Source organism: Ambystoma mexicanum, chromosome 2p (assembly GCF_040938575.1).
Source record: "Ambystoma mexicanum isolate Mex_15411 chromosome 2p, UKY_AmexF1_1, whole genome shotgun sequence".
Lineage (NCBI taxonomy): Eukaryota > Metazoa > Chordata > Amphibia > Caudata > Ambystomatidae > Ambystoma > Ambystoma mexicanum.
In genome coordinates, this window is record NC_090923.1 from 1,017,393,505 (window position 1) to 1,017,410,486 (window position 16,982).

General features: G+C 44.4%; 1 protein-coding gene across 1 annotated transcript in view; it reads left to right on the top strand.

Annotated features, from left to right (window-relative positions):
* PLCB3 (phospholipase C beta 3) overlaps positions 1-16,419 on the top strand; it is an 869,107-nt gene extending 852,688 nt beyond the window's left edge. Inside the window, exons 29-33 of the mRNA XM_069644864.1 lie at positions 1,684-1,760; positions 2,727-2,816; positions 2,912-2,969; positions 12,818-12,904; positions 15,076-16,419. Coding sequence (XP_069500965.1) covers positions 1,684-1,760; positions 2,727-2,816; positions 2,912-2,969; positions 12,818-12,904; positions 15,076-15,396 — 633 coding nt within the window. The 3' untranslated portion in view covers positions 15,397-16,419. The remainder of the gene's footprint in view (positions 1-1,683; positions 1,761-2,726; positions 2,817-2,911; positions 2,970-12,817; positions 12,905-15,075) is intronic.
* The last annotated feature ends 563 nt before the right edge of the window (positions 16,420-16,982 follow it).

Below are 16,982 nucleotides of genomic sequence, written 5' to 3' on the forward strand. Positions count from 1 at the left end.
CAAATCGTGTCAAAACACATGAGAGTGTGAGAAAAAGGTCTCACTCACTCCAGGGTTAAAATCAAGAAGTCCTAAAGTCCAGCAAAAGAGCTGGGGGTCGCTAAGGTTGAAGGGAATTAGCACAGAAATGAGAATTCTCCCTAACACTTGTCGCAACCGGTTAGCTGAACTGTACTTGTGTGAGGATAGATGTCCTTAGTAGCGGGACTTGGAACAAGTTGAATGTTGAGTAATTAATAGCTGCTAATGCTACCAGAGGTCACACTGCTACACATAGAAAAGCTGAGATTCTTAAAATCTTTCAGGCATAACATACTGAAAATCCCATTGAGGCAGGAGGAGGTCTCCTCCCCCCACTACTGTAGTACCTTCTGTGGAAACCTACGTCTTCTTAGGCAGTGAGAGGGGGGATGTCAGTCCCTAAGAGCTTGAGAGTTGCACCTTGAAAAGGCCAAGCTAGACTTCGAGCTTAGGAAAACCAGAATTGCAACAGAAGAGGATGGAAATAAAACTTTCTGGCAAGGAAAAAGCGCAATAATGCACTCGCCCACTAACCCTTCAGGAACAGGCGTTGACTAAGCAGGAGGTCATGCCCCATTAGTTTGATCTTAAGGCATTCGATTTAGAGAAAAACAAATCTGATATTTCTGCTTCAGGATCTGGAGATGGTTCCGTCTGGGCCTCCCACTCCGCCTAAGTTCCCTGGAAAACCTGGTCAGCATGTAAGTGGAGGGTGCAGATATTTTAGCTTGATTTGGCTTTGGCTGTGGAGTGCAGAAAGTGTCCCATCGGCATGTGCTGCTATTTTGAAGTTGTGTGAGACAGGGTGAAATAGGAGAGGACGGCCATACTGAGGTTTGGCAAGACTCCCACTTAGTATCTGAGAATTGTTAGGGAGCTCACAAAGGATGATGTTCAGTGGGTGTGTGGGGTGAATGACGCAATGAAAGAATTTAATGTTTGGGTGTGTGGGCACATGGTGGAACCAACTGAAGGCGCGATTAGTTTAATCATGGATGCTTTCTTCCCTGAGGTATGTCAACACGTAGGTGATTCCAAGTTCTTAGATCGTAGAGGCTCGGGAATTACTGTGCCTATTCATGTGTTGGACATTTGAGTCCCAATCATGACTCTGTAAATGTTTTTTACGATTGTCTAGATTTCCCTTTTTTCCTCTGCACTGTAACTTAATATGTATTGTGCCTACCACCATGTAGAGGGCATTCTTTAGCTTCAGAGTGTGTAGGTTCAATCTATGGCCCTTTACTTTGTTTATACATACACTTCAGTCCTGTGATTTGCTATGTGCAGCCCAAAGTACTCATTTGACCATATAGCTACTCTGTGATTGTAAAATGGTGCATGTGTTTTCATTATACCATTGTGTAGTACTCTCTGGATGTAACTATTGGGACTAATTGTATTTCCATGCCAGCCTACCTTCTCCCTTGAGTTGAGCCTGACTGCTCTGCCATAGCTACCACTTTTAGAGATTTTGGTTTATTTTGGATGGAAATCCTGTCGTACCATTACATCCCTCACCAGAAGGCTGTAGAAGAAGGTCCCTAAGAATGATCATTTACAATGAGCAGTTCTTAATGTTATCCACAATAATCAGCTTGATATGACTTCCTTTTGTTTTTCTTCTCTTGATTTTTTCCTCCGCTCTCCTCTTCTGAACAGGTTGTGCAGAAGCTCAGAGAAGTGGCAGCTGAGTCCCACACGGCCCAACTTAAGAAGCTGAAGGAGGTGAGCGAGAGGTAAGAAAGGGGGTACCTGCAGTTCACTGGCTGCTCATGCTGAATTGCAGCTACGCAAAACTTTGTACTGTGACCGCCGTGGTCCCTCAGCTTTGACTATGTTGTCTATTACTGATGGGAACTGCAGTCAAAAACATATGGAGAGCCAAAGGTGGCAGATCCAGGTTTTAAGAGCATAATTTCATGCACATCTCCCTTTAAGTTCAAATGGTAGCCATATTGATTTATAGAACAGTGTACTGAGTTTACACAATGGATACTTTACTTACAAGTGAATATTGTCCCTTTGAGCATTGCAGCAAAAGTGTGAAGTATGATTAGACATAAAGGAGGAGTAATGGCTCTTCTATGACAGGCAATATAAGATGCCTAGTGGACTAAATTACACAGATCAGTGCTTGCGCAAAGGGGACGGTGAGATATGGAAAGATACATTGGCTAAAAATATGGCAAATGACTCAAAGGCAGTATTGTATTTGATCTGGGACACAAACATTATTTTCCTCTTTGCTCCACCAATTCCTCTTTTCCCTGTACGGACCTTTATTAGTAGATGAACTGCACATAGCATTTGAATGATGTTGCACTGTGGCCAAATGTTGCATCTTTGCTTAAGGTGATTGTGGCTTTTCATATCAGTTATTCAAATGCCCAATTAGGTCAACTCTGGTGTCACCAGGAGCCAGTTGAACAAATTTTGCACATGCCTTTGATGTAGTTAGAGCTTTATGGTACTCCAGGTTTACTGTACACAATTGTGCAGCCACGGACAGTGTGCTGCAACCACGTGTACACATTTGGCAAGGTCCTGCAGGGCCTATTTTCAGCCATGGTATACTCCCAATAGCTACCAAATCGGGGGATACAAGGGAGTCTTGCGTATGGGTAGGTGGTGTTTTAGGGAGGGGAGATTCACTTATTAACTCGTTCGCCAATAAAGGAGCAGTGCTTTCCCTCCCCATGCAGAGAAAAGAAGGAGCTACAGAAGATGCTAGACCGCAAGCGGCAGAACAGCATTACAGAGGCCAAATCTCGTGAGAAGCAGAAGAAGGAGGCGTAAGAGCAGTATCTCTTTTCTCTGTCTCTTCCTTGTCTCGCAGACTTAACCCAGACCTTCATGCTTTTGTTTTTGTCTTTTTTCTCTATCCCAGGGAACTTAATGAAATAACCAGGCGACACATCACTGAATCTGTGAATTCAATCCTACGGGTGAGCAGTCAAGATGTGCCCGTTTCATGGAGACACACCGATAGTCTTTACCCTAAAATCAACTCTCACTGTCTCAAAAAGGCCAAGGTTGCCTCCATGGCTAGTTGGTCACCAATTGTCAGAAAACAGTTTTGAGAGAGCAGTGTGCACCATGTTGAGTGGAAAACAGTAGTGTCCTTACACAAACATACACACTGGTGAGGCAGTTTGGGTGATATTTGTATTCAGTGTGAGCGCTGTGAGGTTACTTGAGTCAGGAGCGAGCAAAGGTAATGTGGAGCGAGCAAAGGTAATGTGGAGCGAGCAAAGGTAATGTGGAGCGAGCAAGATGATCTTTTACTTCTACCTCACCCTTCCCCGCCCCAGGTTCTTTGAATGGGGTGACAGGATGTGGTGAGATGGTGTAGGGGCATATAGCACTAGATGAGCAGTAATATCCCAGAATTACTGGGGTATTACAGGCAGCAGAAAGGGCAATAAATCCCCATCCCGTGGAGTCCCGCAGGACTCCATGGAGGGGATTACAGGAATTACCAGCACTGGTGCTGGTAATTCCAGCATTTATTTGACGGTAGGAGCCTGATTTACCTCCAGCTGTTGGCTGGAGGTAAATCACTGCCCCCACTGGTAAACTTGTGTTTTGCCGGTCCGGTGCAATTGTCGGTGGCAGACTTACCGGCAATTATACCAGCAATTTTACAGGACCAGCAAAACTGTAATGAGGCGCAATGACTTTTCTCCATCAGAGTTTACCGTGGTTATGAAAAACCTAAGCAAATATTGGCGAAGCAATGACGTATGATGCAAGTAAAGAATTTTTTCATGTCCATCATCTAACAGCCAGAGAGGGGGGAAAACATCAAGCCTATGTAAATGGAAGACCTTCATGGCAAAGGCCTGGTTCCCCGCAGGCACTCCCAAAGAATGTGAGCATTACCCACTGGGGATAGTCGTGGCGGACCTATCACCCTCCCCACTAATGCTGCCTCTTTAAACAACTCCTCAGTCCTTCTAGAAGGAAATGTTTCTTGGAGCCTTTTTGTCAGGCCCAACTCTAGAGCATTCACGTTCCTGACTAGTCTGCATCTGTAGCTTGTTGAATATTCTGAGGGTGTATCCTGGATTTCTTTGGTGATTTCATATAGTTCATCTAACGGGTAGGATTAATGTAGGCAAGTCCCTGCTGACCTCCGGCACCCCTCCCCTTTGAGATGGAATGAGACGGAATGAACCAGAGCACCAAGCTGGCACCACTGCAGACCACAGCACTTGCTTAACCTCTCTGTTGCTTGAGACATGCTGAGCATGTTAAGCTGGATTTCCAAAACAACCCTGGGGGGTGGCAGTGGGGGGTGGGGTTTGGGAGGCCAGCCTATTATGTTGAAAACACTCAGTGGTTAACCAAAGCCAGTCAAGGCAAGATAGCAGAGTGGCACGGTTTAGTCTCAAGGAAGGTATGAGAGTTGCCTAGGGCTACAAAGAGTCAACACAGACCACCACCAGAAATTGCACTTAGACAGGTAAGAATAAAAATATGTAATAGTTTATTAGTCCTTTAAATTACACACCAAGCAAGTTAAACCTTTAGTCTAATATTGCCAAACAAACCCCTTATAAAACAGATATATACATTTGCCATTAGGAGAAATAGAGTAGCGTTTAATTCAATGACTCGTGAAACACAGCATTGTATGCTTTAGAAATATAAAGAACACATCAGGCTAAGCATTGAAAAGCTTCCCCAGCTCTTATAAAGTCCAATCCTAAAATGGTCTGGGGTCACCAGTTCCAAGGAATATACTTCACAGGCAGGTTTATGGAAAAACTGGCAATGTCAGTGGTTATGATTAATAACGTCAAAACATTACATAATGTTTAGGTAGGTAAGATCACTGAATCCCAGTCCTTATGATAGTCCTAGGAAGAGATCCATGACCAGGCCACCACCAATCAAAGTCTAGAATGAGTGATATAGGGACAGGAGTGTACTCCTATGTAACCCTATAGAGGACAGGGGAGATAAAAACAATTATGTGAACTTACCCCCTAACTCCAATTTCTCCAGAGACCACTGCTGGTGTTCCGGAATCCTTGAGGGACACAGTCTTCTGTGCTTGGTCCGGTTGCGGAAGGCACATGGGTTGTGGTTGCAGAGTTCACTTTCGGTATCAGGATTGAGTTTGTCGGTCACAGTACGCAGGAATCTGTTCCAGAGTGCTGCCAGTAGAGCATCCAAACTTGGAAAGGTGAACTACAGGGCAGATCGCCTCATGACTCCTCATGGGCGCGACAGAGTGTTGCAAAGGGAGTCACCCTAGTCAGGCAGCGACAGATTATCTTCAAGGCCCAACACAGCTTCTGTTCGTGCAAGAAGGCTGAAACTGCAGACATCTTGTTACACGAGTTGAAGGTCCTCAAAGTTCCAGGGATGTACTTGGAATGGGAAAGGCTGCAGCGAGGTAACCCAGGAGAGAGCTAGTCAGTCCACTTGTTGGTTTTTTATTTAATGTTTTAGCTAGTAATTTTAGCCTTTTGCATACAATACAGAATAACATGTGATTCTAAAAAAAACGACAAAATGTTCTTTACATTTAAAATCAACAGACCAAAAGAGGAAAAAAAATAATCAGAGACATTCTATACAATACTAGAAAAATACATAGGCTTACATCATCAATGGCTAAAGTCCTCAGTCAATTCATTTACTACCATTTGATAGTCGACATTTGGTCATTAAAATACATATTGACTGGAATTATTAAAAATGAATAAAAATGTCCATGCAAACTCCTGTCACTATATTCGTATTTGTCTATTATGTTCTTCTGTGTCTATCCTTTTAATAAAAGGTATTCCACGTTTTAGCTGATTATAAAATTGTCTATTTCCGGTGCTCTTAGTTGTTAGAGTGCATTGAATGGTCTCTCAAATATGCATTGCTGCAGCAGTAATCACTAGAGAGTTAGCGGCCTTGATCGTAGACCAAAACTGATCTGTTGCAATACTGCCTGGCTGTGTGCAAAAACGCTCATATGCTTTGGAATAAAGTTTTGTTAACTTTTCACATGCAGTCAATATAGGTCTACTAGATTCTATTGATTTTACACACAGGCGGCATAGTCTTTTTTCACGTGGGATGTTCTGCCAAGCACCAATGTACTCCATGACTGCCAAGATATTTAGGCGCAAATACATAATGAAGTGCCTTAGAACACTAGTACAGGCCTTAATCAAGTAACTGCAAGGCTTAAGTTAGTGAAAACTTTCGTTTACATACTCTTCGTAGAGTCGCATTTTCTCAAGTGTCTCAATACTTCTTACTCGATCCCATTTCCTGTGTTTTGTACTTTAATTTGTGCAAGTAATGGCCAATATCGACTGCCCCTGACAGAGGTGATCTGATATTCTACAAATGATCTTGAACTGAGAAAGCCAGGTCAAGATGTGCTGCATTATCCCTCCAGTATTGGGCGTGTGCGTTACACATTGAGAATATGTCTGGTATGTCCATAGTGGTGCTGGCTCTTGACATTTTTAGGAATCATTTACTACAGGTCAATTTCCTGGTAGTACATAACAATGTAGTAACAAGTTCCATTCTTACGACGGCCACTGGAACTGACGTTGGGAGACCCAAAAGTGTCTTGAGTATTTTCCCTTCCAATTGGTCTAGCCAGCCCACATACATTTCTGGAATTGTTACCATACCATATAAAATATATGGAGCTATAGCTTTAGTATATACTCTGATAAGGCCCTCTATTGAGTTTCCGCCCACTCTTTTTATGAAGCCCCTCAATACCAGCCATCGGCGCAATGCTTTAGCTTTGATGTGTGCATAGTATTTGGCGGTTGTAGGGGCACTAAATAAATGTTAGCCAAGATAAATGTAGGTTTAAACCAACTCTAATCTGGTACCATTAATGTGCCAATTAAATCTTGAAGAAGAATGTCCTTTTCCCCGAATATGCATGACCTTGGTCTTTGTGTAGTGGATTTTTAGTCAATTGTCTTTCGCAAATTGAGCCAACCTGTAGATGTCTCTTTGCAAGCCTAGAGTTGTGAGGTCAAATAAAATCATGTCATCTGCATATATGATCTACGGCACCTCGACCCTACCAATGCGGAGGCGGGAAGGTTTGTGTCCTGCCAGGGTTCTCCCCCATGTAAGCCACATATAGATTGAGTAGCAGGGGTGATAGAACACAGCCCTGCTTCAATACCCTATTTGTGGGCATGGGGGAAGTAATGTCCCCCTCTTGTGAAAGTCGAACAGTAACTGTTGTATCAGTGTAAAGGGCCTTTATGAAGTATAATAAATGTTTGTTAATGTCGCATTTTTCCAGATTGGACCATAGGATTTGCTGATCAACACAGTCAAATGCAGTTATACAATCGACAAAACATAAGTAAAGGTCTCTGTCCGACCCATTTAACACATCAGCTGTTAGCAGGCGCAATGTCCAAATAGCCTGTATCGTGGAATAATCCTTCCTAAATCCTATCTGGTGGGGTTTAAGCAGCTGATTATCAATGGACCACTTATTCAGCAATTTTTATAGTATTGCCGCAAAAATGTTGCTCCTTGCATCTAGCATAGCTAGTAACCTGTATTTATTAGGATCTGTAAGCAACCCATGTTTATGTACCAGGACCAGTATTGAATTAAGCGAACTAAGGGGACGAATACCAACGGTGCATATTTTTGTGTACATGTCGTTCAATATTCTAGCCCAAAACTGGGTATTGGACTTCAATGCAACATTGGCCAAACCGTCTAGTCCAGGGGCCCTGGGCAGTTTTAGCCTTGCCAAGAGGTCCACTATATCCCTAAATTCAATAGTCAAAACCGGTCCACCCGTGAGTGTAAAAAAATATATATATATTCTTGTTACTGTGGTCCCAGTATAAACCCTTTATATGTACCTTCCAATCTGCTTCCGCAGTGGCACAAATTTCCTTGAGAACTGTTGTAGCCAATTAAGTTTGATAGATGTAACAAAAGTTCTGAGAATCGTGTGTATGAATTAGTCCATATACCATTTTCCAGTTAGCTGATTCAAGACTGGATTTATGGCTACGTAACCAATTCTTATATTTGGTACACACAGTCCCAATCTCCATTTTCTTTTTCAATTTTCCTCCATAATATGGTAAGGAAGATAATACACCCTTCATGATTTCCATTCATGTGCATGGACCTTTGCATGGCCTTATTAATGCAAATAATTCAACCAGATCTCCTTTACAATAATTAAGTACATCGATATCTGAGACAGAGTGCCAGGAGAAAGGAAGCATTCTCCTAGCCTTTCGAGAAAGTATTGTTTGGAATGTTGTGGCCTGGGGAAGTGAGTCATTCCCCCTGAGACTGGACGTCAGGTGAAGGGAGGCATTCCCCTGGCCCACCATGGAAGCATTGTGTGAAACTTTAATCATACCCCAGGAGAACAGAGCAATTCTCCTGGGACCAGAACAGTACTACCCTCACCTTTAGTTTCTAGTTTAAGGGACAGAAGTACGTTTTTCTTGACACAGTACGGTGGGCACTTTTTCGCTTTGACAGGCATCCTGGCAATCACCTTAGTTCTTTAGTTGAGGCAGGGAAACCCCTCTTAGGAATAGGGACTGATGGGTTTTTGTCTTGAAAAGGGGTAATTGCTACCTGGTACCAGCACTTATTAGCATAAATTACCCACTTACAAATCCGCACGTGCTGAGCAATGAACTCATGCGTGAGAAATGACACCTTCAGTATAGATTTAGCATTTATTAGACATATACATAATATAACATAACAGTAAATATAGCAGCAATTTAGCAATGATGGAAATGTCAGTTAGAGAAATCGCAAAACTTAGAGAAACACAGTCTTACGCCCCTTGAGATGGTATGATTAATCAGCGCTAGGAGACCCTGGTCATCTTCAGCTAACTGCTGCCAGCCCCGCTCCTTCAGATAACAGCACTGCAAGGTGCCGCAAAGAGCCTCATCATGTTCCGGGCACATTCGGTCTGTGGATGAATCTCCCTCCTAGTTCTGTGTGCTTGCACCTTTTGTGCTCTTGTGCCGTCAATCAGCATGACGCACAGTTCCAGAACCTTCGTCGTGCAAAATATGTTTGGCCATGGAAAAACCCAACTCTCTTTCAGATGCTCCGTGCTCTTACCCCTCCCTTGGAGCCCTGTCAGCGAAAGCACTGGAATGTCTTATCAGTGTGGGGAAGGCCGTACCAGGCCTTCTCAGAGAAAGAAGGTATGTTTACAAAGCCTGGCAGAGCCACGGTTGAAAAGACAGAATATTCTAGGAGGAGCAGAAATCAATTAACCCCTAGTGAGCAAGCTTTACCAGGCTGCTCTCTGCTAGCTAGTGTCTATAGTGTTTCAAAGGTTGGCTATCTAAGCGTTATATAGGTGCTATAATGCTCCAAACACTCAAATAAAAGTCTATATTAGCTACTAGACTGGGGCCTCTCTATGCACAATGCATAATGTAACCTTCTATCCCTCCTAGGCCTGCATATTCCTTGTAGCTCACTAATGCGTAATGTAGGCGCTACCAACACATTACTTTCAGCATTTAGCACATACTTTGAATAAGCTATTAGTCTTAGCTGTTAATGCAGCCATCTAAGGCCCTAATATGTAAATATGGCACTTTGTATTACACAACAGTTTTCTCTTGCTTTCTGAATTAAATAGGTCTTTAGCCCCAAACATGCCACCTTTGTGTCAGTCTGTTTCTTCTACACCCTTAGATATTTCTCTGCTACGCCCTCTCCTTACTACCACTATTTTCTCACACTACTGCTGTGCTCGCTACTGCAACCACCACTCAATAACACCTACTACCATCCGCTACAGTTATGTGATCTTACCGACCACAATTACAGAGTGGTCAATTTTATTGCGGCAAAATACCAAAAAACACTTATTTATTTTTTATTCTGTTTATTATATATTTTGGGGTTCCCCCCAAAAACCTGTTTTTTTACCCTTATTATGCCATCACGACCCATTTTAACCCCTTTACCCCACCACCCTTTATTTTTTAATAAATGTTTGCAGTGTTTTTTGGTGTTATTGTCCACTCTGAAATGTGCCACTAAGGTTTTTGATATATTGACTGGATACATCGGCTACTACCAACTACCACTATCTGCAATCCCAACTACTACTACCTCTGCCACTACTACCACTCCGCTACTCATACTCTCCTCTCTCACGCACAAACACTCCACAGGTCTCTCCGACCCCCCTCCTTAACAATAGCCTCTGAACTCCAATCAGTCTTGCTTCCTCTGGTCTCTCGAATGTCCTCATCTGCCACCTGTCCTGAGCCTACTGCAGCCCACCCTAAACAACTCCCAAGCTTCTTCTTGTATATCCCTCACCCGCTCAGAATTGGCCAATTTACCATACCAATGACTTGACTTGCTCTCAAGGAGTGTAACGCGGGGAAGGGCTTGGGAGACTTCATGAGGGCTTTAAGCCCTGCCCCCTTTTTTATCCGGCCTTGCTGCGTTAGTGAGGTTCTCATAGTGAGCTGGCTCCTCTCCTTTGCTGGTCTGCTGTCTTTGTCACTGATCTGGCTTCTGGTACCTTCTTTCCTCTGTCTTTTTGCCGTGCGGCCGCCCCCTTCTCTATGGTGTCCTGCCATGGTGCTGTCCTAGCAGATAAGGAGATGCTGGGAGGGGGACTGCTTGCACATTCTCTGGTTGTGTGGCAGTCTCACTCCCTCCCCTGACAAGGCCGGCGTAAGCAGCCCTGATGCACTGCGCTCTCCGTCACAACTGAGGGAACAGTATCCTGTCTCGTCCATCTCAAGAGGGACCAGTGAGGGCCAATGCTCCAGAGTGAGGAGTTAAAAACATATTCCGCCAGCAGGGAATGTTGTAATTAACTGGCCTGATGCCTAAAACCAAAACTATAAACTCTGAACTGGTGCAAGGTGCACTATTAATCAGAAATAAATAAAAGCATTGGCAAATCCAACAGTTTTGTCTTTTGTGTGGGGACTGGATAGGCACTGCCATTACAGTGCTACATTGCCAATACTTGGCAACAGTGGAACATGATGATTATCTGGTCAATGCCTGGCAATCTAATACCTATTCATAAGGCAAATTTTTGGCTGTGCCGGTGTTTGTTTTCAACATGACTTCAGTACAAGGAGGACACATTAAATCGAGTGGATAAAGGTGCCTTTGGTTAAGACCGATTTGTTACCCCAGTAGTAATTAAGGTATTACATCTCAGAAGACTGCTTAGAAGTAACACTGTCAGTCCCTCTCCGGCACAAAGGTTGATGCTACTCCCCGATAGCAAAGCTCAAAGAGATCCCGGCAGGGTGCATTTTGTGCAGATAGTGGGAAAGGTCATAGTGTTTTGGCTACAGGCGGTCAATGGGTCGGTAAATTGTATTGTATGCGTTATTTATATAGTGCCCTTTCCCCATTTGTACGGCCTCAATGCGCTGTGTGGTTGCTACACCCTCAGTGACCACAGTCCATGTGCAGGAGGTTCTAAGAGTTTAAATTAAAGATGCTTGTGTGCACTTTTGCCAGGTTAGGACTGAGGTGGCTGGCTAGGCTCCAGTAAGCAGCTCGGAGGTCAGGCATGTGGGTGGGCGCTGTTGGTGGTTTAGGATAATGCTATTGCTCAAGATTCGATGTGTGCCCAGCTAGACTGAATATTTATTGTTGGTTCTCGATGTATAATAGTGGCAGAGGTGTTGAGGTACACATGGGGTTTCAGTGTGAATGGCCATGTTTGCTGCTAGACTGGAATGGCATAGCTATAACTGCATTCTATGTTTCAGTGATCGGTGGCCGGGCCTCTGGCCTGTGTCCACAGACGTGATGTAAGGTGTAGGTACCGTACATTTGGATGGAATTAGACGGCAGTTTTCTTTTTCTTTGTCCAATACGGTTGGTTCGTCTTGCCATTTGTGGTCTCCCGGGAACGAACATCTGAGCAGTGGGACCTGGCGCAGGGTTGAAGGGAGGATGATAGTTTGTTATGGAGTGCCTCTGCGAAAGCTGCCGGTATTTGTGAAGTATCAGTGGGTAGGAGTGTTGGGTTTCTCGGGAGGACGAACGTTCATTATGGTGTGCCTCTGCGAATACTGCCGGCATCCCTGTGGTATTGATGGGTAGAAGTGTTGTTGTGTATGGGAAGGCCGATAGTTTGTCACGGTGTGCCTCTGCGAATGATGTCTGTATTGGTGGATAGGAATCATATATTTTATTTGTATCGTGCTCAAAATTGGTGGCTACTCAGATAAAAGTGTAATCCATCCGACCTGTGCTTTCCAGAATGTTCACACTGCTTCTCTGGTGACTTGCTCAGTCAAACATTCTTATGACCTATAGCATGAGCAGTGGGGACACGGAAAATATGGCCAACGCAACGTAACCAACAGACATTTTATACTCCCCATAACAATGCCTAATTCAGTCACGCCCCTGTGCAGGTTTTTACAGGGGCCTACCATGGACAATTGCACAGCATAAGAACACCGTGTAAACCATATCCTTTACAACTCTTTCTGAGGGAGCAGGCTGAAAGATGAACTCTGCTACGCCATGATACTTTAGTTAGGGAGGTTTTGTTGCCATGGAAGCAAGCTAGTTAATCAGAAACCAGGGTCCAAACCCATTTAATGGACCAATCGTTTGATAGATTAAATAGCACGCATTTTACTTCTGCTGAAGTAGTTGAGGGTACACACCCTGGCTGTACACCAAAAATACGCACACCTTGGTGTGGACAAAGGGGTGAATAGCGTGGCCTTGCCTGATGTGAAGCCGCATCTTAAGGAGCTTATGTTCTCATTTTCTTTGTTAGCTGGCAGAGGCCCAAGACCTGCGGAAGGACAAGCTCGTCGCCTGCCAAAAGGAGATTGAACAGCGCATCAGGGAAGAAGAAGCCAGGGTAAGTTCCAGAGCAATGGCTGCGAAAGGTCATAGGCCATCCCTGTATCTGTTATGCGAGGGCCACGGTGTCGCACAGTCTCTAGTAGTAGCAGTAGTGCGTCATCACAGTACAAAGTCGGTCCGTCCAACGCCCGAAGAACCCCGTCATTCACTCAGAATTGGCGGGCAAGCACTCTCGTTAGCACACAGTTAGGACATTCAAAACTAACATTCACGTCCGAGTGTTTTAAGCTCGGCTGCTCTGAGGATTAGATGGTTTTACACGCGATTTCTTTCACTGTCACAGGCGGGACGTTTTGCACTGGATGACTTACACACGGGTATTGTGTCCAACACTTGCTCACTTTCACAGTTAACCCAATAGCATATCGTTTTTATTTAAATGTTATATTTTGTTTGAATAAAAACAGAATATGCATAGTTAGATTGATAGAAAGCATGCATAAATGTGCATGTTATATTGCTCTGTCACCTACTATTTAGTTCATTTAATTCAACTAAATACACTGTAATAAGATGGTGTTCATCTGCCTGTTGTAGTTGCACCTTTTAAAGATAGGGGGACAAATCACCTAATTAAAAGGTAAACATGATTGGATTAGGAGGGTACAGAGCAGTGGGGTCCCATGTAGTAATCCGGCAATACCCTACATATCCATAATGAGGTGAAAAATCATGCATATCGCGCACAAAATGCACTGTCACAAACCATGTGTTAATCGCTATCGAGATATCACTCATGATGAGGCCCAGACATCCCCAGGCTTTCACATGTTCTTCTTATGGCTTTCACATGTTCACCAATGTTCTGTATTGCAAGGATCTCCGAATTGCCACTCTTTCTAGTGTTATATAGATCACAAAGACCCTTCCACTATTTAAAGAAAGCACGTTTATGCCAGTGCCGCCCTGGAGTCCAGGAGGTCCTAGTTTGCCAATGCATTGCTTTCTAAGCACAGTATTAATATGGTGTAATAACAGCATATACAGTAGCACACAAGTTCACCTGTAGCTGTTAAAGGAAACGACCACCCTCCCCCACAAGTACTGATTTCATTGGGAAGGTCTTACTTATGGCAGGATTATCTAAAGCCCCTCGCTGGAAAGCACCAACATCCCTAGCATGAGTGATTGCCCTTTATCATTTTAGGCAATGTTGATGTAAGAAAAATGTCATTCTCGATTCAAGATTAACCTCCCTAAATTCTTTAGGTTTTGTAACATACGAATATAGAGCCCGCGTGCCTGTCCAGATTGAGAGCGAGCCTTGGGCCTACTACAATGAGTCTTTTCCTTACACTCGCCCATGTCTGGAAGGGTGATGAGCATCAGAGTTCCGAGTTATTCTCTAGACTTAAAGGGATTCATTGCTTTTCTGTTTAATGGTGGCAGCGGGGGGGGGGGGACTGTGGCGGGGTAGGATGGTGGGGGCAGGTCCTCTCTGTGGTTCTGTTGCTCTAAATCCTGGCAGTTTGTATTATCTTGTGTCTAATACTTGAAAAGGCCAATTCAAAATATTTTAATAAGACACTGGAAACCCTATTGAATGGCAGTTGTACTGCAAATATCCCTGTGCTGTAACTGGTAGTGTCCGTGCATTGATACAGTCACTACATTAAACACTACAGCGCTTTCACTCGCACAATCCGTTGATCCGCCACTAAAGCAGGCCCTCTTCTCAATCATATATGAAACCATATACCCTTATTCTGCGGAAGTAAAATACTTTGTTATACATTACTTCGACAAAATAATGTTTGTGGGGGGAGTAATTGCATACATATGTAAGGGGTTAGGGGGATGGGAAATGTGGGGGCCTGGGGTGGGAGGGTAAAAGAGGGTTTGGGGGGCCGTCCCTTTAAAACAAAACCGGAAAAACGAAAGAGAAGCACAAGGTTATTTTGTCGAAGTAAAGTACGACGTAGTCTTTTACTTGGGCAAAAACAATGTAGAGCCGCATGAAACACTGGCACGGTGTCGCTCACACAGCCAGAAGAGTTAATCTGATGCTGGAGAGTCATCATGGTCTCCCGGCCAGTATATCAAACATCTGACACGGTATCTCACACAGACGGTATATCTTATGCCTGAACTTTGGAGTGATCTTTGTAGTAGACAGTATTTGGCTTCATTCTGACCTTGTTTTTCCTTCCCTTTGACTCCCCACAGCTGCATGAGCAACTAGCAGGGGACTTCGCGGCAGAGACCAGCCAACTACAGCAGGAGATCTGCCGCTACCTGCAGGATGAGCTGGATGGGAAGCTGGATAACACCAGCCTGGCAGACAGCCTCAACAATGGGCATACGCCCCCGCCACGTGGGCCTGACAGCCCCCTTCCACGTGGACCCCCGTCAGCCCAGAGCACCCCATCCTCCATCGCCAGAAGTCTATCCAGCTGGCGGAGCGACCGCAGCCTTGATATAAGCACTCCCTTACTGACTGACACCATCGGGCCACTAAACCACGCCGACGAGACCACGGTGCTGTGACAGCGTGCAGGCTTGCCCTCATTGGACACAGTTGCACACAGCCTACAGCACAGCTCACTCCTGGACTATGATGGGATCAAGGAGGAAAAAACTGAAATTGCTAGAACTGATGTAGCACTTTGAATGGGGGGTGGGGGGCATAGTGTGAAACTTACATTGCCCAACCACCTTCCACCTTTGACACCCTTCACCCTGTCGCCTAGCATGAAACTGGCATGGTCCTGCCTTTGAAGATTGCGGGAAATGAGCTGCAGAGGAGCGTATGGGAAGAATACCATTGCCGTCTTTCCACAGGATAAATGCACATGTACTCTCCCTGTCCTCCTGTTAAGTCACACATGTGGGACTGTATACATGAGCGGTATGTATGTATGTATGTGTGTTTGTGCGTGTGTGTGCGCGCGCGCGCGCGAGTGTGCATGTTTAGGTGGGCAATGTGCGTGGGTGTTTGTATGTGTCTGAGTACGAATGTACTCGTGGGCTTGAATGTCCTTCAGACAACTGGTACGATGTGTTCTAACTTTACCCACTTTTTTATTTTTTTAAAAGTATAAAACCACTGATTTTTTTAAAAAAAAACAGAATAACCCTATTTTTCTTAGCTCTTAATTTAAATGGCCTTTTTTCTTTTATTCTATTGTACAAATGCACCGATTTTAACAGCCACAACCTCCTTGTTTGTTCTCCTCAGAGTTCTGGGACCCCCAGAAATGTAATATGTTAGGGTTGCAGGGAGGGGTTAATAGCTTTCTCGCCTGTCGATCAGGACCAAGGGACTTTTGTAACATAGATCTATGCTATTTCCACGACTGAAAAGCTATCCCCTCCCTCCCGCGTCCCCACCCACCTACTGAGGGTCTTTGCATTTGATGTACATAATGGACCGAGAAATGGTGGGGAGAGATTCTGAAAGGGAAACACAGCCTTTAATCCTGGATGTATGTAATTTTTATACAAATGATTCATATCTTTTTATAATGATCTATATGCAATAAATATGGAGGTGGCAGCACTGTGATGAGGGTGATGGGTCTTGTGTATTGTTTCAGCTGCTCTCACAGCCACTCTAGTTGCCCTTCCCTTGATATAGGCCTTTTACCTTCCCTCTCAGTGAGGTTTCTTTTGTTTCTCTGCTTTGTCTTATCCAGCACCTTCCCAAAGTCAACATAATCCAGTCAACTACACTTTAATATGGTGACCACATTTCAAATAGTGTGTACTACTTTGGAATACTACTCTCTAGTGCTGAGTTTTTTCTGGTAGGCCACATCTAAATAAGGAATAGAGTTGCAATGAAAGAGAATCCAGAAATGAGCGACCAGAATGGGAACTGGTCTAAATCCACCGGTCCTGTGAAGAGGCTCGAGGTTCTCTGTGCATATCTACAATGGAAAGAGCGGGGTGGGGGCCGTTCCAAAGCCACATGCAGGAGCTTAGAGGATGGGAGTGTGGTGAGCTAAGGACTGCTACCCGCTTCAACATGCATGCACCAGAGCAGGCTTACGGGGGTTCCCCTATGCCCCATCCCTAGCCATGTGTATTTGGATTGTCCCCCGCCTTGAAAACCATATTGCCTAGAAAACACA